The following is a 24,918-nucleotide window of genomic DNA, read 5'->3' on the forward strand; positions in this document are numbered from 1 at the left end:
TTTTGAAATACTATATAACCAATCAATGCTTAGGAAACAAAAGAATTATTAATGCTAATTGTAAATTAGGAAATATATTAGATTGGGAAATGATAAGATTATAATAACCTGATATTAATAAAAGATAGGAAACCTCCAATATAAAACAAAAAAGATATATGCTCAAAGAAACCTATTTTCTAGTAATTATGGTTTAAATAGAAAACAAATCCTTCAAGATAACTAAGAATGACTTCACTTGATGTCATGCAACTTGATATTGTTATCAGAAGCTAAAATGTATCTTGGAGGACATTCTGACAACAGCAAACTCAAAACATGCTAATCAAATACAATCAGAAATTTGCCCCCAAATTATTATTTACTGTAATAAATATATACTACAGTAACAAATTATGACATAAACCTTTTTAACATATTTTAAAATTTAGTTTTGTAAATGTTATGGCAATGTGTCAAACTTAACATTAATGCAAAATATTCTTTTCATTAGCTTAGCATTTTAAAATTAATCTTATATTAATCATGCAAAATTTCATGTTGACAGCATATGCAAACCTAGAATTGGCTTTTTAAAAGCAACACAAATACAATAGTGTGTGAGATGTCATGTATAAAGGTAGCTATTGAAATTGCACAAGATGGAATCCTAAAATTGCTACAATGCTTTATCCTACATATAATAAATGTTCTCCAGAAACATTGTGATGTTCAGAGGCTGAAGCAGTTGGCTCCCAGAGCTGAGTAGCAATAAGATAGTATGTTTTATTATGAGTGTCATGGAGACGGTGTGAAAAATCAAGAGCCACAGGCAGTCAGCGGCAATGGGTCAATAATGCTCCCAGAGACACTGTGTAGATAATCAACAACAAGGCCTGAGGTTCTCTCTGCACTGCACACAGCTGAAGGGCAAATCAATACAGCCAGGGGAAGGACACTGCCCTGCTCCACTTCCCACAATACACCATGGTGACTGTAGGAAAACACCCCCAGATGAAAATAAAGCCAACTTGCTGGGCAACTAACAATCAACTAACCTTTTAATGTAATCACAAATCCATCCTTCAACCAGGCTTCCAAAAAAAAAAAAAAAATTCCAAACAGAATTCAATATAAAGTCTGTCTAAAAATAAAGGCAAAGCAAGGGAAAACAGCTACATACACAGGGGCCAGGACAGAGGTGCTTAAATAGAAAAAGGGCAACATGGGCTTATGGAACATGTGGGTTTACAATCTTACAACTAAAGTTTAACTAACATTTTTGTAAGTAATTCTACATGGGGACTGTACCCTCTTAACTGTGGATCTAGTACTAAGAATGCTCAAACAGATCATGCAGGGCTTATCATCAGGAGGGAAAATAAGAAGAAAATCATACTAAAATTTAGAAATTGTAAATTATATTTGAGTTACTTTGTTTCTAAAAAAGAAATAACATTTTAATGTATTCTATTAGATCTGAGAGCAACATTTTTGCTGACAGTTTTTGTATCTGACACCTTGTTAAATATATGATGCTAATACTTCACATTTTTCTGTAAAAATTTATGGGTAGGAATATGTTGATTTATTATTTCTCAAGAAAAAGGTGATTCATCACATCCATCATCCTGTTAATCATTAGGTGCTATTTCTAAGTCACTACGCAAAGCCATCTTTCTTGAAACATGAAGAAATGTTTCAAGAAAATGTGCCTGAAGAAATAAAGAAGAGTGGAAATATTTTAAGGTTTAATTCATAGTTTTCAAAATTAAAGTATTTTTCCAAACCCAGAACACAATATTTTAAGCATATAAATGTATCCTAGCTCAAGCTTGAACTGTCTTCCAACACAGTGTTATCAAATGAACACAGTATTTTCCTACTGTTAACAGTATCCAAAGAATATTTAAAAAAGAAAAAAATTATAATTATGTAAAATAGCAGATGAAAATTTAGAAAACAAAGCACTGATCTTTTATAGCATTTTAACTGCATTTTATAAGCATGTTATCTGTTTGTTCAGACTAGTAATAAGAGACTATCTTATTTCTTTTTTCTTTTATTCACTGACAATTATTTAGAAGTATTGAGGAAATTGGCTGTATATAGTTTAGTCAGGTGCTACCATAAGAATGCTGTAAAATTATAATTATTCTGGGGACATGTTTTTGAACAATAGGGAACAAGAATTAAAAATAATTCCTTTTTGATGTTCATTGTGTTTTACTGTTAGGAGAATGACAGGTGCTTTGTGTGTTTAATTTTTGAAATCAGATGTCTATAAAGTCAACTTACACTTTAGTACAAATCATTCGCTCTGAACTCCACATTTATGACTGGGAGGTCAGTGCAATGTAGTTAAAACCAGGTTTTTATTTTTGAAAAGTTATATTCTCTGGTCACCATGACAACAAAATTGAGGTGCTATAGTGAGCCATAGAAAAGAACTGCCTTTAAAAGAGGAAACTCTAAAACTAACTTGAAAAATATTTTAAAAATAAAGCTAACTTGAAGCTTTATAAATATTTACTTCATTAAAACATCACTGTTTTAGAAATAATCTAAGAATAATTAGTGAAAAATAGAAACTGTTTCCTTATGAAATAAGACAGTTCAGACTTTGATGCCACTATTGATGGGAAGTCTGAAATGAAAAGAAATAATATCAGCCGCCTTTAAAAAGCACTTTTCCTATGGGATTCCTTAGTGTCCCTTCACATCTACCTATTATTAGGGAATTTGTGTTGACCTATTTAATTTTAGACCTTCCACCTCTTTGTCAAATCTGGTTGAGATCAGCCTGCCTGAGTCCTGCTGTTGTCCTGCAACTGAGGACTGTGTGACCTGACAGCTGCTTCATCTGCATGCTGTTCTCTCATTGGCCAAGGAAATTGCCTCTGCAGTGAGACACACACAGACAGACATGGATTTTAGAAGCTTCCTCATTTTGAAAACTAGAAACATTTCTACGCATGTAGGGAGCAGCCACAGAACCCCAAACATCACACATGAGGATGGTGCTTTTTTTCCACTTAACACGAACAGAAGTTAAGGATGATCTGGAATGTGCTTCTATGGACATAATGTTAGCAGATTAAAAACCCCTCAATTCTAATTGAGTTTAGAGGCTTTGGTGTTTGGTGGGATTTTTTAAAGTCCCATAACCACATGATCAATCCAGGTGATTTAAAATCAATGCCAAAGCCAGACAAAGGCTGCTGTAAACAGCTCTCTATTTGCCTTATGGAAAAGGTGAAAAATGAGAGGGTAGCCCTTCTTTTGGTGAGATTCCTATACCATAGGAAAACAGCTCAAGTTCATGAGGCTACCTGTGTTTTTTGGTAGGGATTCAGATGCAAATGGTACTTAAATCTCTCTTGTTCACACATACACAAATTAGGATTACCAACGGTGATACCTTTTTTGCTAATATGAAAAAATGTCTTTGTCAGGAAGCAAGTAATGTTCCATTCCCAGCAAAAAGAAGACACACCCCTTAATCCTATAAGCATAGGATTATAGAACAATTTCTTTTCTGAGTGCTTTAGAAATCCACCAAATTAATACATGTTTTAAAATCCCCTGGACAAATGCCCCTTATTAAAGTCAGGTATGGCCTTTTGACACAAACTTAGGGTAATGCTCTTGGTCTTCATCTGTGATTTCAAAAGTCTACCTCAATGGCCTCTTTATTACTCTAATTAGCATAAACCTTAATGCCTCCTGGATTCTTTAAGTTGGCATTAAATTCATATTAAAGTGGATCAAGGGCTGGGATCGTGGCTCAGTGGCAGAGCACTGGCCTCACACATATGAGGCACTGGGTTTGGTCCTCAGCACCACATAAAAACAAATTAAAATAAAGGTATTGTGTTCATCAACAACTAAAAAAAAAATTAAAAATAAAGTGGCTCAGAAAAATAGTGCTAACATACATCAATATGCAGAAAACATGCAGGGGTGTATTCTTCATGGCAAATCTTAAAGTAATATCTATTATACTTGTTCTAAACCCCTTTCCACTGCTGTTGGCATCACCTTGGTAAACCAGGGGTCAGGTACTCCCCAGCAGCAGTCAAATACTTTATAGCATGTTTAAAAAGATGAATCTTGAAAAGCAAGACTCTCTTCTGTCTTCTGTTTTCCCAGCCAAGCATCTTTAAGGAGTGGTCTACACCACCTGCCTTTCCATTGGCTCCCTCACTGCCAGGCTTCCACCCCTTATTCACTGAGACTGCTGTTAAAGTCACCAGTGATCTTCTGTTGGCAAGAGTAGTAGACTGTTCCTAAATTTTATCTCAGGTGACCCTTTTGCAACATTTCTTCCACAAGACACTCTTCTTTTGATATGTAAGACACAGTCTCCTGAATTTCTTCATGTCCTGAAATCATCCATTCTCACACTTTTGCCAGATGCACCTCTCCTGTTCCATCTCTAAATGTCGAAGGTGTTCACACAGGACTTTGTCCTAGCCCTCTTTTCATTTTCTTACATCCATCTATGGCTGTCGCTCTAAGTATCTCAATATATCAACACTGTCTAAGTTTTTACTTCTAATCTAGACATGTCGTCTGTGCTCCAGACCTGTGCAAACAGCTACATACATAGCACCTGACATGAGTGTTAATGCTGTATCTCAAAGCTAATATAAAAAACTGAACTATTGCTGGGTGTGGTGGCCCGTAATCCCAGCCACTTGAGAGGCTGAGGCAGGAGGTCACGAGTTCAAAGCCAGCCTCAGCAATGGTGAGGTGCTAAGCAACTCAGTGAGACCCTGTCTGTATGTAAAATACAACATAGGGCACGGGATGTGGCTCAGTGGCTGAGTGCCCCTAAGTTCAATCCCTGGTACTAAAAACAAAACAAAACAAAACAATTTTCTACTACCTCTTATTGGGCAAATTTATTCCTCTTCCCATTTCTCATCTAATTAGCTGCTCATGCCAAAAACCTGAGAATAATTCTCAGCACCTCACCTTCTTAATTACCATACAAAATGCATCAAAAGTTCGGCCAATTTTGCCTTTAGATTTATCCCTAATTGGTCTATTTCTCTCTTCCTCTTACCAGCCTAAGTTATTATTCTCTCTGGCCTGAAGACTTCTGAAATAGCCTCTAGCTGGTCTCCTCATTTCCACTTTTGTCCTCTTCCAATCCATTCCTCACATAGCAGCAAGCATTATCTTTCAAAAAGGTTAAGTCAGGTCATGTCACTTGCTTAAACCCTTAATGGTCTCTTGCTGCCTTGAGGAGCACATCAAAATTCCTCATCAGGACTTCAATGGGCCTGCCCAGTTGTGGCCCATCTGTCCAGTCTTGCCTCAGACCCTCTTTCCTCCAATCACTTCATGCAGTCCCTCAACTTCCTGAAAGTCTTTCTTTCCTCAAGTCTTTGAACACACCCTTCAACCTTATCCACCTGAGGACTCCTTAGTGCTTACTCATTATAAACAGCTTCAAGAGAAATGTCACTTCCTCAAAAAGGTATGACATCCTGAGTTCCCCTTGTTTTATACTCCTTCATCACTCTCTACAGTCTTCCTCACAGTATTCATTTTAAAAATCTAATATATTTATCTGGATGATTATTTGCTTGACTCTCTCTTTGTCTGCTTTTCTCATCATTTTACCTTAGCGCCTGGCACAGAACCGAGCACTGATATCTACAGAATGAAGGAGAGTGGATGAGTGAGCCCACCTTGTAAAATCACACTCCATTATGCCTCAGGCTACTCAGGGCTGCTGCCAAAGCTTCTGGGGTTTTAAAGCAGTCTGGGGTGCCGGCCACAACTCACAAGTGGGGAGCAGCAGCCCCCAGAGGGAGCCATTACAAGATGCCCCTTCATGTTAAAAATGGCTGAGGAAATCCTGAATAGTCTATCTCTGAAATCAGAGTACCTGGGGAAAAAACCTAAGTGCTTCCATGTCTCATCATGACTTTAAGCCAGGAAAGAGCTTTCTGATGGCGGCTAACCTGAACCCTGCTCCCTCATGTGCTCTGGAGCAAGTGTGCTCAACCAGCCTCTGGGTAGAGGAGATTTAATACACATCTCTGAAGGCTCCAGGGCTTAGCAGGAGAAAGGCTCTGGTGGCTGGTTGGGGAGTGCGTCTTACTGCTCAACTGTAAATCTTCTTGGTGTCAGATTTCTTTTAGGATATCATTAGGGATATGGAAACAAGCAAAACACTTATTAGTCTTTTCCCCAAGTATGGAAGTGGCTCATGTCTGGAAATTTCACTGGCTTTGGAGCTTAGAAAAGTAAGGCAGCCAAAAATGTCCTCCCATTTACAGAGGAACATTAGATTCCTCACAATATTTAGTTAGAAATATTATTTTAATACTTAATACTTATTAAATTAATAAATTATTTGAATGGGTGCTGCAGCAAGAGAAAAGATCCTACCAAATTGTGATCGAGTTCCAGAGACTCGGAAATCTTAAATTCTGTGCTGCATCTGAGTAATTGGAGAAAAAGTCCCACTGACAGACAAAACTACAAGGAGCTGACCAGATATTGGTGACTTCTGTGAGCACATTTTCTATTAGTGATTTTATCTGATAGAAGCTCCCTCCTGTTGTAATTTAAAGAACTGAAAAGGCACCAGAGAGAATGAGGCAAGAAAAGGAGGCTGTGTGTGTTCCCAGCAGTGCTGGCAAAGGCTCTGGGTGGCGGGGAGATTAGTGTAACCCCCAGGAAAATCCTCCAGTGCAGTGCAGAGGCCTAGGGATCCTTGCCTCAAACCATCTCAGGACAGAAAAAAATTTCTGCATGGAAAGGAGTAAATAAAAAATTCTTAACTTTTTGTAGTTTTTAGGTAATATTCTATCACTAATATAGAGATATGTATACCATAATTTTTTTTTGAGGCGGGGTACTGGGGATTGAACTCAGGGGCACTCGACCACTGAGCCACATCCCCAGCCCTTTTTGTATTTCATTTGGAGACAGGGTCTCACTGAGTTATTCAGCACCTTGCCATTGCTGAGGCTGGCTTTGAACTTGCAATCCTGTCTCAGTCTCCGGAGCCACTGGGATTACAAGTATGCGCCACCACACCTGGCATATATCACTATTTAAAAATGTCTACAATTCCCTGTGTGAGTAATTGAGTAACATATAAACAAAATATACATTGCTGGGGTTGTGATGGGTTTTTTCCCTTCTAAACCCTCCTGCAATATTGTTGCTACGTGGCATTTGCAAAGATAATACCAAACCAGGAGGGAGTGAAATACCACTCAGGCTAGGTCTCTACTTCAGTCCATATGATTCAGATCTAAAGGGAAATAGTTTTCCTTACTTTTAAATTATTTAATTCCATAGACCTCAATGACTCAAATATTAATTAACAAAAATTTGCATGTTATTTTTTTCTTCATGTAGTCTGCTGTTTTATTCACTAAACCTAGTTTCTGACCTCTAGTCTGCCTTTGAATTACCTAGGGATACTCTATAAAAATGGGGAGGTCTGGGTCTCTGTCTTCAGGATTTTGACTCAGAAAGCCTGAGGTAGAAGAAAATCTGGAAATTTCCTATATGATTCTGATATGTCACTTGATTTGGAAAGAACAATGCTAAATGACAAAACCCAGTGAATTAATATAAAAGGAACTCCTAGACAGATGGAAATATTCATGGAGTACTAAACACACATACATCATCATATAAAGGAGATATTGGTTTTGTATTACAATTAATGATTATTTCCCCTTGAATGGACTTTGCAATTTTCAAAAGCCCTTTCACGTGCTTCCATAAAGTACCTCACCTTTCTGGCCTCATTTTCTTGTTTTGCAAGGGGGAAAAAAAAGATATTGGATAAAATTATTTCTTTCAGTCTAAAAAAATAATTTTATGCCTGACATACAGTAGGCATTCAACAAATGTTTGTTGAATGAACGAATGCATGCATGATTACCTCACAAAAGCCACACTGCATATGTTAATAGGTTTTAAAATATTGTCTTATAACTAGTAAAACCAGGGTCAGAAAAGTTAAGTAACTAAAACAAATGAATCTAATACTAAATTTCCTGACTCCTCATTTGGTACTCTTTGAAAATGCTTTTTACAGCATTCTTGTTGAAATTTCCAGATTAGATTGTGTTGGGTGAAGGACATTCCACATGCTTGTATTTTGTATTCATCCCCAACCAATGAATGACAAACTGCTGTATCTGTATAATGGCGTGTAAGTTGTTACCTTCTTCTTTAACCTCTGTCTGGTATAGAGGCAGTAATTCCAAAGGTTTGATATACGTGTCTATAAGTAATAAATCTGTGTGAGTTATTGCTATGTCCTTGTAGATTTACAACTATAAGTTTTAATTCATCTCTGACAACACATTTACATAAATTACTGCAACACAGTAACAATGCCATATGCTAGGACTCTCACCCAGAGAAATTCAAGAGGCAAATGGGATCTGGCTTTCTTACTATTACAAAGGACTGCTTTCAGTACATGTGAGAAAGAAGCATTTAATTTGGTGTGGTGGCCTTTATAGAGATGTTTTCTTGCTTCTGTCATTCCTTTGAAAGTAAACTATGTCTTCCATACCTTGCTCTGCATTAGTAAATATTCTGGATTAAGATGTCACTTTAAGAAACGGCAGAACCGCATAAATAAACCTTCAAAGGAATGAAAGCAGATTATTTCTGAGTAGCTACTTTGTTATCAAGTGTGGCTGCTTCACAGCTTGCTCCAAGGTAGGAGCACAATCAGTTGGACAGGAGGGACATGGCAGGGTGAGGACTGCAGGGCAAGCCTGTCTTCTTAGTGTGACAGGGTTCTGGGCTACCAAGTTCCCGTGGGAAGGTAAGAGTTGGCTGCCTTCTACAGGCCAACCCCTGTGCTCTGGGAAGATGAGGTGTTCCCTCAGGAGGGAATCTTGATTAATCAATCTTGATAATTCTATTCATTGGTAATTCCATTCTCAATTGTTTTAAAAATGGGTTATAATAGATGCCATTTTGGCCAAGTAGACAAAAGAATGGATTTCTCAAAGGATATATTTGTTTTTAAAACTTCCTCTTTCTGCCTCAGGATTGGTTGCTGGCTTGGTGGCAGCAATCTTGTACCCTGAGGCAGCCCAACCTAAAAGCCCAATGAAACAGAGTTCCCCAGAAGACCAGGGGATGTGACAAAATACCCAGCTGCTCACTTGACTAGCTACCTCTGGATGTTTTGTTGATGAAATAATAAAGTCTTTGATTTAAATCCTCTTCTATGGCTTCTAGTCCTTTGCATATAAAATATGTTAAGAAATGAATGAATCTTTCCAAATAATTCTCCAATTCGTATGTTTAAATTCCCTCCTATATCTAAATTTTTTCTTTTATATGTCAGTATTCCCTCAGTTCACAAGCCATTTATTTATCATTTTTCTCAGAAAATACTACTTTTAGTTCTTTATTATTGTATCAATTTATATTTTTGCTTAGTATATACTCAGCATGCATTAAGGCTCAACTGAATCTACTTGCTGTACGTCATGATTCTCACTTCATTGGGCCCCAATCGATTGCTGTCTGGATTGTTACAAAGACTCACAGAGAAAGCCTACTTCATTTCATCCTCCACAGTGTTGACAGTGACCTTCCAAAATGGGACTACCTCACTTATCCCGTTGTTGCCCTGCTTGAAACTCTTTAAACCTCTGAATGTAAAACTATGCACTCAGTACAGTATCAGTTTATATACTCTAAAAAATTTTGATAGCAGTCATCAACACTTAAAAATAAAAAAGCTCAGTTGGTAGAGTGCTTGCCTTATATACAGAAGGCCCTGGGTTTGATCCCCAGCACCACAAAACAAAACAAAAACACAACAACAACAACAAAACAGATTTTTGAACTATCTTGAAAAATCAGAGGGAAGTGACAATAGGTCCCCATTTGCACACAGTACTGATGGAGGATCTGAGGCGTGGCTGGTCTCTCCACGGAGATGTGCTCTCCAATTTGCCACAATTCCACCCCTCCAAGTTCAACACCAACACTGAGGCACATCACACAAGCCACAGACAAAACTAAAAAGGAAAATATTTCTTAGATGGTGCTATCAAAAATGAAAAGAAGCCAAGAAGGCTTATCGTGTTAGTTTGTGCTACTTACTTAGTCTCTGTAGGGACGAGAGCTTGTCAATGCTGACCCTGAGACTCCAGATGGAAGCTTCTGTCGGGGGAGGCTTGCCATGGTCTCAGCCTCCTAATTATTAGGCTTTACCCCTACTGCTCTATCACACTCTTGTACTCTTGTACCTTTCCTCCGGTGGAACCAAAACCTTACAGTTTCTAGAAGGCATCACCGGCTAAATGCTTCTGTTGACACCATCCTCCTCCTCCTTGTGGGTCCACAGGATATCTGCTCAAGGATCAGTGCAAACATCATGTTCCTTATGAACCTCTTCCTGATCTTATCCTCTGTGTCCACTGGATTCACCCTTTCATCCAAGGTGGCCTGCCACGTCACTGCAGCACTGGGACACTCTACTGTACCTGTTTCATCTCTGTATCCAGATTGTGAATACCTTGCCAAACCAGGAGTCACTCTCTCCTGCACTTCATAAGACTGTTTGTTCATGCTTCCTGATGTCTTGTGTTGGGGGCAGCAAGACAGGATCCCGACTGACTCTGGGGGTAAGTGAGGCTCTCCGTTCCCTCTGTTGAATACCTAGTGTGCACATGTCAGTGGTTGGCAGGCTTCTCTCAGGTAAGTCCATGCACTATTGCCCTTGCCAGTTGAACTCTACGACATACAGTTAACCAGAGCTAAGTCTAGTTGAACTTGCTGATGTAAATGTAGTTGGGTTAAATATAATAAAATTATATGGTAAAAGTGACAAGAGGGCTTTTAAAAAGACACATATATACACACAACATTAGGCTTAAGTGAGACAACTGCAAAAGACTGGGAAAAGCATTAAAATCTAGATTTATACTCTGACATTGCTTTATGAGTATGCTTAATTCCTCAGTCCACTTAAAGAAATAGAAATTGTTCTGCTTTCACAAGAAAGAACTAAAATCAAGGGCTGGAGCTACAGCTCAGTGCAGAGCACTTGCCTAGCACGTTTGAGGCACTGGGTTTGATCCTCAGCACCACATAAAAACAAATAAAATAAAGGCATTGTGCCCATCTACAACTTAAAAAAAAACAACTAAAATCAATAGATCAATATGGAAAGAAAAGTCTTTGGTCCCATATCAAAATAGATGAGAAATAAAATTATCTTTACAAGATTTAAATTAAAAAGAATGTCTATGGTATATGTCATTTTATATTTTACACTTGATGAACATTTTTGATAACATGAACAAATTGTGGGGTGGACTATGTGGGATCCAGGGCTTTTAGCACCTGCATGTGTACCTACACTCAAGCTCCATCCAGAAATAGGACCTGCCAGATCTGTCAAGATGCTTTGATATCAACATCTGTACAACCTATCATGAAGTAGACTCATGTCATTGTTATATGTTTTAGAGTACTTAGGAGTCATATTTATTGAATGATTATACCAGGCTTTAAGTCCCTTACATATTAAGAGTGGGTATAAAATATAAAGGGCAGTGAGTCCGGCATGAATTCAATATACAGTTGGCCCTCCATACCAGTGGGTCCGCACCAATTGATTCAACCAATCATGGAATGAACATATTCTAAAAATAACAACTTTACCTGTACTGAACATATGAAGGCTTTTTTTCCTTGCCATTATTTCCTTGACAATATAGTATAACAACTATTTACATATTTATGAAATACTATGAGTATTTCTAGAGATAATTTAAAGTACTGGGAGAATTATGTAGGTTATATGCAAATACTACACCATGTTAAGGGACTTGAATATTTGTGGATTTTCATATCCCTGGGCGGGGCGGCGGGGGGGGGGGGCAATCCAGAACCATCTTCTATAGATACCAATGGATGACTGTATTATGACTCCCCTACCTAATATTTCCTAATTTTGTGTACATTTGTGGAAAAATATATGTATGCAAACATATATATACATATTTAAACTTTCTTTTTTTAATGTGTTGGGACAGGGAGAGAATGGCTAGGTAGGAAAATGATTGCACTGAGAAATATAAATGAAATGATGAAAATTTTGAGAATGAAAATAATTTTTAGCCTATTTAATGCCTTTGTAAGAATGATGAAATGGGTTTATAATTATAGATTTATAATTACTGGGTTTATAAATATAGAACTCTCTGCTTTATGTATTTCTAGTTGTAGATGTTATGAAGGATTTAATTTTCTTTCTCAGACCAACAGTCTTGAATACTGACATTCAAAACATCACACTAATACAAGAAGTGCCCAATAAGCAATGGAATAAAAATGGAAAATACTCCTCTGCACAGTTAAAAATATTCTAAAATTTTAAACTTTGAGAATAAATGATGGTCTGATTTCAAGCACTGTTTCAGATATCTGTGCCTTTTCCTAGAGGTTCTTCTCTAAATAGCAGTTCACTTTTAAAACAGGAAGCTCATTAGGTAATTCCTCAACAGTGTCAGGAAACCATTGTCTTCTCCAACCATTTATCTTATTATCACCCCTGATGCCATATTTCTGGTTGTTGCTCCAGAATGTCACATGAAGCACCTGCCATAAAACCAGCTGCTGAAAAGAGCAGGAAGAAAATACCTAAAATGTCACTGCCTGACTAAGTACTGTAGTCAATCCTCACTGCAATTTTTGCAATCACCGCATAAGTGCCCTTGATGTATAAGCGTTATAGACTTCTGCTCAGTGAAAACTGTGCCCGAAGCTTAAAACTCTGCCTTAAAGAAACATCAATCTTACTGTCCACAATATCCCTAAGGTCCATTGCTCCTCCTAACTAGAAGTAAAATCTTTGTTATTTTTAGAGAAAAGAACACATTGTTTTCCAAATTTCTATTAATATAACTATGTTTACTGACATTTCTGTTTAGTCTTGAATATTAGCTTTCTTTTGATACCTAGTATTTTAGAGTGCTTTCCAGAACTAAGTGCATTACAGAAAACTACACTGGTTTATTTTCATAAAACACTTTAAATCCCATGTTAAAAACATTTCCATATCTTGCCAAGCCCTTTCCCTAAAAAAAAATATTTTAGTTAACAAAATATGTCAGCATTTAGTCATTTCTTTAACACTTTGCTAACACGATATAATTTACAAAATTTAGTTGCTGATTTAGCACTTAATAAGTCACAAATAAGTAATGTCTCTACTTATGTATTGGAATAACTGTTTCTCAGGTGGGATTTGTGCAATTCCCAGTATAAAGCCAATGTGAAAGCTGCTGTAGTACAAACTGAACTGTTCCCGCGTATGAAGGAAGCATCTGACCAGCATCTGAAGCATCTGACAAGCAGGCCTTCCTTTGCTTCCTGGTCTCCCAGGCTTTGCACAGGTTGTCCTGTCTGCCTGGTACACTCTCCCTCCCCTTTCCCTCTTGGCTTACTTCCTCGTTGTTATTCAGATGCTCTCCCCATTAGGAAGCTCTTCCTGACCAACTCCCAATGTCCCACAGGAAGGCTGCCGTCCTTCAGAGCTGGTTATATTACTTCAAATGGGGGTTTAAGATTATCTTCCATACCAGAGTGCATCATTAAGGGATATACTCATGGATTTTGTGATCTTTTGCATATAACATGGTTCATATTTTGTTATCTCTTATATATAATATACTTCTTGGCATAGAGAAGAACCATCATTATATTTTTTTAAATAGACAAAATGGATATTAAATCAGGAATAAATGAAGAAACAGTCTGTTGTCTAAGAGGACAAATATAGGAGGCAAAAAAGGCCAAGTGTGGAGTTCCACTTTTTATAATAACCATGGTTCAAAGGTCATTCTGTTATTACCAGAAATACTGGGAAGGGCATGAAGAAACTAATGCTCATAAAATGTATGCAAGAGTTTCAGAGCATTCTGGTCATCACATGCACAAGTCTTCTGTCTGAGCACTGTATATTCAGGAATTTACACTAACAAATAGAATATGCATTAAAAGTTATATAAATAAGGATTTTAGGGTAGTGAAACTACTCTGCTTGATACACTAATGGCAGATACATGTTATATACATTTGTTCAAAACCACAGAATCTGCCACATCAAGATTAAATTCCAATGCAAACTATTGATTCTGGGTGAGGATAGGTAAGTGTACCTTCATCAATTTTTTCTGTGGGGCTCAGAAAATGATGCGTCAACTTCCCATTGAGGACACATGGGGAGCAGCAAATACAGAGAAAGACTTTCCCTATGGTTCTCTTATTTACCTAAAAACCAGATCTACCTAAGAGGAACATAATTGCCTTCAAATACTCTCATAGACACTGCACTATCCAAGGAAGATTTAACTCATATCACACAGGAGAAGACTGAATGTCAAGCAATCACACCTACATCCCAGAGGAATATTGTCCCTGACCACAGTCTATTTTCCAGGTTTCTTCCCCAACTCCGCCTCAAAAATACCCCTCCTTAAAATTGCCTACAGCCTCCCACTCCTCTCTCCCCTCAGAAAATAGCATTTAAACCTTAATCACCTGGCTCCTCTGTGAGTTTCATATTTTGTATGAATCATGTACATGTGCATGTTAATAAACTTGTAGGCTTTTTTTACCCGTTTGATTCAACTTTCAGAGGAAAAGTTTGAACTTTCCTACATTACTGTGTATGGCCATGCCACCCTTAGTACATCTCAGCTTGTGTAAACTTTCCTACAGACCTATATTCCACTCAGTGGGAAGATGTGAATAATGGGGGAGGATACACATGTTCGGGTGCAGAGGGTACATGGGAATTCTCTGTATATTCTACTCAATTTTGCTGTAAAGTTAAAACTGTTTTTAAAAAGAAAGTCTGTTTACAAATTTTAATGAAACAGAGATCACTTTACTCAGAAAGATTCTATTATTGAAGTAAAATTAAAAGTCATATTTATAATGATTTCAAAAAATCATTGAAGAACAAAATAGTAGTAGGAAAAGAGATTAATGTTATGGGAAAAAATCTGAAAAGACAGAGATAATTACTAAAAACAGATGGATAAGGACAGATCAGTATGTCTAAAATCTTAAAATTTGCTAATTACTTAATTGATACATTACTGTCCCTACTTAAAAGAGTAATTCAAACAGTTCTGGGGAAAAGAATGTGAAAAAAAAGCATAAGAAATTAGATCTATCAGGTATGAAGTAGAATATATGGCAGCAGGAAGGGACAGGATGGGATTGACTGATTTTGGCCTATTTAAACTAATAGTTACATAATAATTATGATGGCTAACACTTTTTGAGAACTTTTGAGCATTTTTAATCTTTATAACCCAATGAGACAAATGTTCTTATGTTCATTTTATAGACAAAGAAACTCAAATACAGAGTTTTTAAATACTTTGCACAAAACCACAAAGCTAATAAGCTGAGTAAGGATGTGAATCTAGGTAGTATGGTTTCAGAATCTATTTGCAGGTGCTCCACTATACTGCCTTACCTAGTAAGTAAAAGGAAATAAATAGCTTGGTAACTAAATTTAGAGGTAAGAATAAGTGTATCATGTCAGAAACAAATAATTGCTCTGGTAAGAAATAGTGGATACAAGTGGACAGAGCTTAAGACAGCTGTGTAACTTATAAGAGGTATAGGGAATTCAAAAGATGAGAAAAATAAATTTCAATAAAAATGTCGTTGAAAATAGAGGCAAAAATCATTAATTTAACAAGGATACTTTGGCATTTTTGCTCATTAGAAGTGCTTCACCTGAGTATGTGGTATGTTCTTGGCAAGGTAGGACATTGGACACAATCTAGACACATGGAATTGGAAAGGGGCATCTCCTGAAATTCTGACTGTGGTTCTAAGAAATTATCCAAGCAACACTTTTCAATGCTTTCTATGTAAATTGCAAGAAGACCAGGATAGGGAACAATAGAAGAAGAGGGTGCTATTGAATGAAACAGAGATCAAAGAAGGAAGGGGATATATACATATGATGATCAAAACTAGAGGCTCGAAGGCCTTGAATAGGCCAAGGCCCAAGTTAGGGTGTTTGCAGAGGAAAGAGGCAGATTCCAGGCTTGCGCTAAGAAAAAGTTAAACTCAGTAACAGATATGAGTGGGTGAAGGAAAGGCAGGGTGAGTGTGGTGTCATTATATTATTATGCAATTAACAGAAAAAGGTAGGTAGAAGGGATGTGGGTAGAAAGTAGAGATATTTCTGACACATTGAATTTGAGACAATAAGACGTCAAAAAAGCCAAGAAAACCAGTCACCAAAATTACTTTGTATTTGAGGGAAAAACCAAACAAGAAAAAGGGAAGGACAGTTTAATAAAACATTAAGGTACTCTTCCTCATCTTCCATATGAACTTTAATGTGGTTGTGCCTGTTCTGGTCTTCTCTTGAGTTTAAGTACATGCTTAGCAGAAGTAGTGACCCTGTGGACTACTGGTGATGTCTTGTTGGCTGAGAAATGAAAGTGAGCCAAATTTGGGTAAGCCAGAGTTCACAAACTGGTGAAAAAAGATGTGGGCAGAGTTCAGGGTTGATTTTACTTCTGTACTACTGAATTATCAAAGAAACAGACAGAGGATATTCAGGGGATAAGGGTACAACTAAAAGGATTCAGTATTCTGCCGTGCTCCCTCCCACCCCGCCTTTTCTCATGGAGGTACATGGAAAGTGCAGAGGTCAGTGCATTCATCCCTCAAGGAGTAATCTTCAAGGTCACAGGAGCTTTAGCTGAAGGATTGTTGCTTTGGTATACATCAGGCTATGTGACGGGGCACACATCAACATTCCAGAATTTAATGTCCTCTCTGTGAGGGATTACAACTAGGCCACAGTTGCCACAGTTACATACATAAAATCAACCTTTGCTTCTATTTTTTTTTCCCTTCATTATCTGGCCCATGGCAGGCCTGGCAATGGTCTACTATAGAAATATATCTGTTTTGACTCAAAAGAAAGATTTTTCTATACTATTTCTAAAAGGATAGGATATTCTCCCTAAAAAAAAAAAAAAAAAAAAAAAAAACAATTTAATGAGTGTTTCTAACATACTAAAATAAAACTGTACCAAATTGATATTTTTATATAATTTAGGCACACTTTGTTTTCATTTATCATATTACAATATATTTCTTAATATATATATTTTTTATTTTGAAGAGTTAGGATTTTAAAAATCTGATGAACATGTACTTCATTGTATTTCTCCTATGTGCCAGACACTAGATAAATATGGGATTTTAACAACAGGTTTTCTAAGGCATTTACTCAAACTTTTCAGTAACAAAGTTTTTTAAAACATAATTTCAGATAAGGAGAAGCCTTCAGGCTTATTTTCTTTCTCTCAAACATCACTGCTTTTTTGTAGTGCTTTGCCAAAGCACGGTAAGAAAGTGAGCGCCAGGATTTACCAAAGTGGATCAGGCACCTCCAAGTGACACGGTGCAAACTTCATAAGGAAAACCAGCTAACGTGAACCCAAGAGAACCCAGCACAGAGTCAGCAGTTGTTACAAATGATGGATTCAAAAAGGACTGGACATCAGTGAGATAGGAGATCGTGTTTGTCAAACCAGAGGGGATTTTCATTCTCGATTTAACCAAATACATATTCACAGAGCGCAAGGGAGGCATGGGCTCTAATCTGCCTGCTTAGCAAGAGTGCTACTTGGCAACAAAATTTAAGCATTTCAAAGGGGACCTAGATTTTTTTTTTTTAATTCAATGAAATTTGAGGCAGGTATGTTCCTAAATTGCTTAGCAGTTTTGAAGTCAGCAGCACAGCAGAATTTTAACTATTGAATCCCATCTGTGTTTGACCATCATAGTTAGTAGAGAAACCCCCCCACCCCTGATATCTGACCACTCTAGCCTATACTTGTTCACAAATGCTACCAAGTAAGTTTAAGTAGAAACCCTCTACCTTGGGGTTTAGTAACTTTCCACTATGGACCCCACTCTGCTCTTTGTGAAAGTCAGAATCCAATCCTTCTCCTGCTTTGCAAGATCCTGACACCACAGGCAGGAGAGGCTTTGGAAAAGACACCCACACATGGCTTCATGAAGCTTCTTCCACTTGCCACCAAAGCACTTCTAAGCCAGGAGAGCGAGTTCTTAGCACTTTTTTTTTTCCTTAAAGTTCTCTCTAGTATTAAGGAAATTTAATTATAGTGTAGTATGTTTCTGAACTTATTTTAATGTAATAACAGTCACACAGGATACTAACTACAAGATAGCTAAGTATCTATATAAATTACCTTACTTACTTCTGGCAGAGACTTGAAATTAGATTCTTTGGAGTCCTCTGCTTGACTAGGCCTGACCCTGGGCTTCCCTCTTTGTCTTTCTTGCTGAATTCATTTAAGAAAGAATCCCCAAAGTCAGTTTAGAGAACCCACCACCCCCACCCCCCGCCCTTAGTATCTGACCACTCTAGCCTACACTTGGTCACAAATGCTACTCAGTAAGTTTCAGTAGAAAGCCCCTACATCACGTGCTTCCTCTTAGTAACTTTCCACTTATGGACCTCAATCTGCTCCTTGTGAAAGTCAGAAACCAATCCTTCTGCTTTGCAAGACCCTGTTGCAGTGGTCCCCATACCTATCAGGATGGTCCTCCTTGATAAAGACTGCCTCACAATCTTCAACAAGTGTTTTGAAAAAATTCTTTAACACTTGTCCCAATAATAGGTGCTATTTCTATTGCCACTTTACAGATGAGGAAATTTCAGCTCTGAGAAGTTAGGAGACTTTCTCAAGGTTATAAAGCTAATTAGTGGTGGATATGGGATTCAAACCCACACATCTTTCTAATTGTTCTTACTATTCTAATTATTCTTAACATTACACTATAATGTTCTAAATCACTTTTAGTTAAATTAGTCAACTCTTCCTCTTCAATCACCTTAGTTAGAAGTCAGGAAACCTTTTCTATAAAGGGGCAGATAGTAAATCTTTTAGCTTTCAGATCACAAAGGTTCTTTGCCAGCTGCCAACTACTCAATTCTGCCACTGTGGTAGGCAATGCATAAATGAATGAGTGTGGCTGTGTTCCAATAAAACTTATTAGAACAAGCAGCAGGACAGATTTAGGCCATACTTTGCCAACTCTTAACTTCTGTAAAATTCATGTTTCAGATAGTTACATCATATTCATCCTATGGCTTTGTATAACATCCTCTTCAAGTCTGGGAGGAATAGATAAAAAGAACATTTCTTTCTTTCTTTTCTTTTTTTTTTATGTCAAAAGGTAAGAGAAAGGGGCTTAATTTTTCCTTTATTCTGTACCAGCAAATCTAATTACAGCAAGAGACATATATGACCCTTATTCCATCTAAGGCATTAGACTTTATATTTCCACCTATTGGGACCCTATTCCTATAGTCAGGTAAATTTTTTAAATATCCCTTCTAAATTTTTTATGTCATATCTCTGTGTCTTTGCTCATGCTAGAAAAATCACCCCTCTGTCCCTGTCACTGATTCCAAAATATTTTTCAAGAAGTGCTTTACTGCATTCCTAGTTCAAAATGATCCTATGATTCACTTCTTAAAACACCTTTTCTAAACACGCTACCTACGCTATATGCTGTTTCAGATATTCATTCACTTATCTTAAATCTTACAACATTAATAAAAGAAGTAAGAGAATCTTTAAGGGTTCATTGTCACTGGATATAAATGATAGCTGGCAAGAGTAGTTAAGATAAATCTTGGAGATTTAGCTGTGTTTTTACAGAATGATGAGAGAGAAAAGGGTAGGTTTTCCCTTCATACACAATGCGAAAGTAAAGGCTATTCACACTGGCAACACTAAAGATAATTTTAGGTACTAAAATCAAGAAGATGAAGTAGAAAAAAATCTTGGGGACACTAAAATAATGCATCAAAATAATGTACAGAAAATATGGTATTTCAAATTCCTTTTAAGAAAGAATGACTTTGGTAAGTGTATCTCAAGTAAACCAGTTGAAAAGAAGAAGGTATTCAAAACATTAAAGTTTTCAGTATATTACCGAGTTCATCACTGAGACCACTTAGTAGGAAGAGAAATGGAAAGCAACGTATACTTCAGTGCACTTTGGTCCTTTGTCACTAGAGTTCACTTGCTGTCCTCCAGCTTACTTTTGGTTAGCTCACTGCACTCACTGGTTCGCTTGGCTGTCTGCCAGTGGCAACTGATTTTTATCTGATAATGAAGGATCTTCTCTAGAATTTCTTCAGTTCATTTTGAAGCTTTACAAGGTCTCCTGATATTTTTTTTCCATCTTTACCTTGCAGATGTTTGTGGTTTATTTCTCTGAAAGTCTAATAAACTCCAATTTTTCAAACTGTTTTAAAAACAGGGGGTTACCAGAAGCTACGGAGAGTAGAGGACAGGGGAAAATTGGGGAAGGTTGATCCATGGGTACTAAATTACAGTTCAATAGAAATAGAAAGCTCCGGTGTGTTCTGGACAGTAAAGTGACTATAGATAACAATGTGCTGAATTAAAAAGCTAGAAGAAAGGAATATGAATGTTTTACCACAAAGAAATGATTAGTGTTTGAGGAAATAAAGATGTTTAACCTGATTTAAACACTATACAACATATACATGTATTGAAACATCACATGGAGCTCCATCAATACATATAATTTTTATATATCTGTTTTAAAAATTAGGTTTAAAAAGAGAAAAATATTTGTCTTAAAAGAGTCTGAAAGTGCCCTTTGAAGAATCTGTCTTCTGAAAGAATATTATAAATAACATGTAACTTAATTTTTAGACAAGCATTCAGAGTGGTTTCAGTGACAGCCCAGCATAAAGGAATATGTCATGGGATAAGAGGTTTACACATGCCAACACAATCCAACAGTTAAATAAGTATTGCAAATGATGCATAATCTATGCGCAAAGCACATTCACACATGACCATCTCAGGAGTCTGAACAAATAAATGTGCTTAACATTCAAATAGATCTCCCAAACTTGTCTGCCTGTTGAATGTTTTACCCCAACACCTGTTACCATCTCTTAGAACTATTTCATTGAAAGCTGACAGGGAAGTTTTGGAGGATTAATGAACAGTTTATAGCATTTAAGAGACAGCCTAAAATTTTAGTCACATCCTCATTAATTTTTTCATACTCCTTCTGGAAATTCTTTACACTACAAGACAGGTGAATATATCAGCATTAATAAATGCTATAATGAAATGTAAGAAGCTATGTATTGTGCTTTTATAATTGTGTCAAAATGAATCCTAGTGTTATGTAGAACTAAAAAGAATCAATAAAAAGGAGGATGAAGAAGAGGTCAAGGAAAAGGAGAAGGAGAAGAAGAAGAGAAGGAAGAGGAGAAGAAGGAAGAGGAGTGGGGGGAGAAGCTCTTTTGGCACTATTTATCAATGAATGGTATAATTTTGCCATCTCATTGGTGCCTAGATCTGGTTTGCCCTTAGCCACTAATGTGACTCTGAGCTTCAATTCCCTTATATCTAAAGTAGGGCTAGACTAGCTCTGTCTATCTAACAGTTATATTTTGAGAATAAGGTGATCAAGATCAAAACCAAGATGAATTTTTAATAAAGAGTAACATGTTATAAAAACATAAAAAGTGTTATAAAAGTATACAAAGTAATATCATTATTCCAAAGACAGCATTACTTTATTTTTTAATAGAGCTTTACTAAATGAAATTGCTTTTTCTCTTTATGAACTCTGACTAGATTACTGTCTTGCAATTAAATAAACACTTATTACCATGTAAATAAATCATTTTACTTAGAGAATAAATTTTTGTTCAACCATTATATCACACCCGTGTATCATCAATTTTTTTTCAGAAAACTCATGACAAAAATAAGGAGCCCAGAAAATCTTGTTTAAAAAAGAAGAGGTTGCTGGAGAGCACTACCCCCTCACTCTGGGCTCTATCCTGAAGCCATCTGTGGCAGCCTAGTGAATAAAGACAGTGGGGCTCTATATGCTTTGAGTCCTTCATTAAACTATTGATCCCTTTAGCATTATCCATAATGTTCCAGCAGCTCAGCACGTCAACTGGTGAAGTGCTGGTCTCTTTCTCCTTTCAATAACTTCCACACTTTATGGAGAGGAAGTCACGATGATTTATTTACCTGACATTTTCCAGTCCGGATGTCGTACAGGGCCACTGAACCATGGCGTGCTCCAACTGCTATTCTGTGACTCCTCTCATAATAGCTGACCATGTAGAACCTGAATCGAACATTTTCACAACAACAAAAACAAAAAGCCAGGTGAGATGACCTGCACGTGGAAGTGGACAGCATCACATTTCAGAGATTAAAGCCACGTCTGATATATATTTTCTAAAGAAACACCTCTATGATAAATGTTAAAATTTTCAAGAATGTTTAACTTTAGTAATTCATAGAAATCCTTTGAAAGAAAACTGATGCACAATATCATTTAGGCCTATTAGTTATCTTCAATAGAAAACTTTATAATCAAATACTCTTGAATTTCTCAAACAATGAGTCAAATACAAACTAAGATTAATTCTGAAAATCCAATTTTGCAACAATGACTTATGCAAACATTTTCATTTGAATATAATTGGGGAAAATTTTGAAAAGGCTTACATATTCAATTATATTTTCATGAGGTTTTAACATTATCCAGTAGTGAAATATACTTTCTAGCAGAAAAATCACAAAAGGCTACATAAAATTATGTTTAAAGTTCTCATTAGTAATTTAGAATAAAGTTAGAAAGCTATCCATTGGCAAAAAAGCTACCTGGCAAATTCTCTAGATTTTCCACAATTACCAGTTAATCTAAATTATAACTATGGCTAGAGGTGGTATGAATAAAATATTTGATATTTATTTTGTACTACATAAAAATAGTATTTAGGAAGATTTTGAAGATTGTAAGAGGTTGTTTTATCATTTGTTTTTCTTTTACCCAGATTAGATTCCAAGGCTATATTAATGAATTCCTGATTTATGCTTTATCATACTGATTTCAAGTTCTTATAGCTAGGTCTGAATATAAGAGTAAAAATTATTACCAGTATAAATCAGGTATGATTCTATATCTGCAAAGAGTTTTAAATATATATCACATTATCCAGTTCTACAGTCTCAGTGTGAGTTGTCAAGGCGAACAAACAGCCTACCCTAAATATTTATGAGAATTTTGCATTAATTTTTGAATTCATTACTTGTCATTTCCTCCTTTGGTTATATATGACCAAACTTACTTTTCTATTTTGTTGAAAGGGAGGAAGGGGAGGTAAAACGGGACAGGAAAAAAATACCATTTGTCTAATGCTTTCTTGAAGTAGGTGTAGAGTAAAAAACTATTAGGACATGAGAAATTTCTGAAATTATAGAAGAGAGGCTGAGAGAGACAGGTTTGAACATGAGAATGGGAGCATTCTGATAGGACCCTTTTGGTATTTGCAGACATGACATTCATAAAACAAACTATTAGTTTTAAAACTTTTTGTTTGTTACTTATTACCAAGTAATGGATGAAACACAGTATTTTTGTCCCATGCCCAAGCCTCACCCAATGACCAACTCTTTTCCCTTTAGTAGAAAGTCAAGGCTTCACTTTCATCCCATGGAAGACACTACTTCAGAATGCCTGTGGGGTTGTGTTAGGAATAGCACTGTCCTCCTTATACACTGGTTTGAGGGAAGGAAGGATAAGAAAGTTCCCGAAACCTCTGAAGCTTTCCTCGCTATTAAGTGGTTAATAAAAAGTTCATTTCTTTAAACTTTTTCAATAGAAAACATTATGTTACTCTACCTCAACAGAGAGTGGAAATTCACATTAAAAATCTCATGTTGTTATATTTGAAAATGAAAATGATTTAGAAGAGTTTAAAAACATTTACTGTTTTGTAATTCAATAACTACAGTGGTCTAAGAATTAGTTATTACTGAATCTACATTTATGTCAATATCAACATCTCTGCCTGTAAAAAAAACACTGATATGTAATTATATCCTATTAGGGTAACATGAAATTTAATATCTGATAAATGTTTTAACAAATATTTATTCTGTGTAAGCTAATGGCCATAGGAAAATAAAATTTGCAGCAGTGCTTTATCTATTATTTGCCCAGATTTAACAGCTATATTGCCACAATCCTTTGGCAAAAGTGAATATATAATCACCCTTAAAATAACCCTTTTCTAAACAAAACATCGGTAAAATACATTTCTGTAGAAAAAAATCTTATTCAAGCCAGATTCTAAAAAGTTTTTGTTACATTTCCCATTTTCTATGTTCTGGATATCAACCTCATCCTTCTACATCATTTCAAACACTATTATTTATGGGAGAAAAAAGATCAAATCTATTCTTGGTATCAAATCTTTAGTCTGCCTGAAAGGACCATATATTATAGGTCTGCATTTTTCATTCTTTGCAATTTACTACTAGACTATGACTCCTAAACAATATCTTAAAGAACTCTGGACAGTGAAGGTCTCATGGCTTGTTTTTATCTTGTGATTTCTAATAAACTTTTTATACCTGGCTCTTTTTTGTGGGTGGGGGAAGTACTGTGGATTGAACTCGGGCATACTCAACCAATGAGCCACATCCCCAGCCCTATTTTATATTTTATTTAGAGATAGGGTCTCTCGCTGAGTTCCTTAGTGCATCGCTGTTGCTGAGGCTATCTTTGAACTCGATCCTCCAGTCTTAGCCTCCTGAGCCATAGGGATTATAGGTGTGCACTACTGCATCCAGCTATAGCTGGTTTCTCTTAAGAAATCTGTGGCATGAACACAGTCACTTCACAAGGCTTACTCTGGGAACTGGATGCAGTAGGTCAATCACTATAAAGGATTCCATGGCCCACCATACCCCTAGAGGAGAGTTCTTCAAAGCCAGTTTCTTATTTGGGGGCTGATGAGATTAA

General features: G+C 36.5%; 1 protein-coding gene across 6 annotated transcripts in view; it reads right to left on the reverse strand.

Moving 5' to 3' along the window:
- Positions 1-24,918, reverse strand: part of Wdr7 (WD repeat domain 7) — a 327,637-nt gene that overhangs the window by 40,560 nt on the left and 262,159 nt on the right. For all 6 annotated transcript variants that reach the window (XM_040272677.2, XM_078029968.1, XM_005323039.3 and 3 more), the window contains one exon: positions 22,131-22,230. In XM_040272677.2, the coding sequence (XP_040128611.1) occupies positions 22,131-22,230 (100 nt within the window). The remainder of the gene's footprint in view (positions 1-22,130; positions 22,231-24,918) is intronic.

Source organism: Ictidomys tridecemlineatus, chromosome 13 (assembly GCF_052094955.1).
Source record: "Ictidomys tridecemlineatus isolate mIctTri1 chromosome 13, mIctTri1.hap1, whole genome shotgun sequence".
NCBI lineage: Eukaryota > Metazoa > Chordata > Mammalia > Rodentia > Sciuridae > Ictidomys > Ictidomys tridecemlineatus.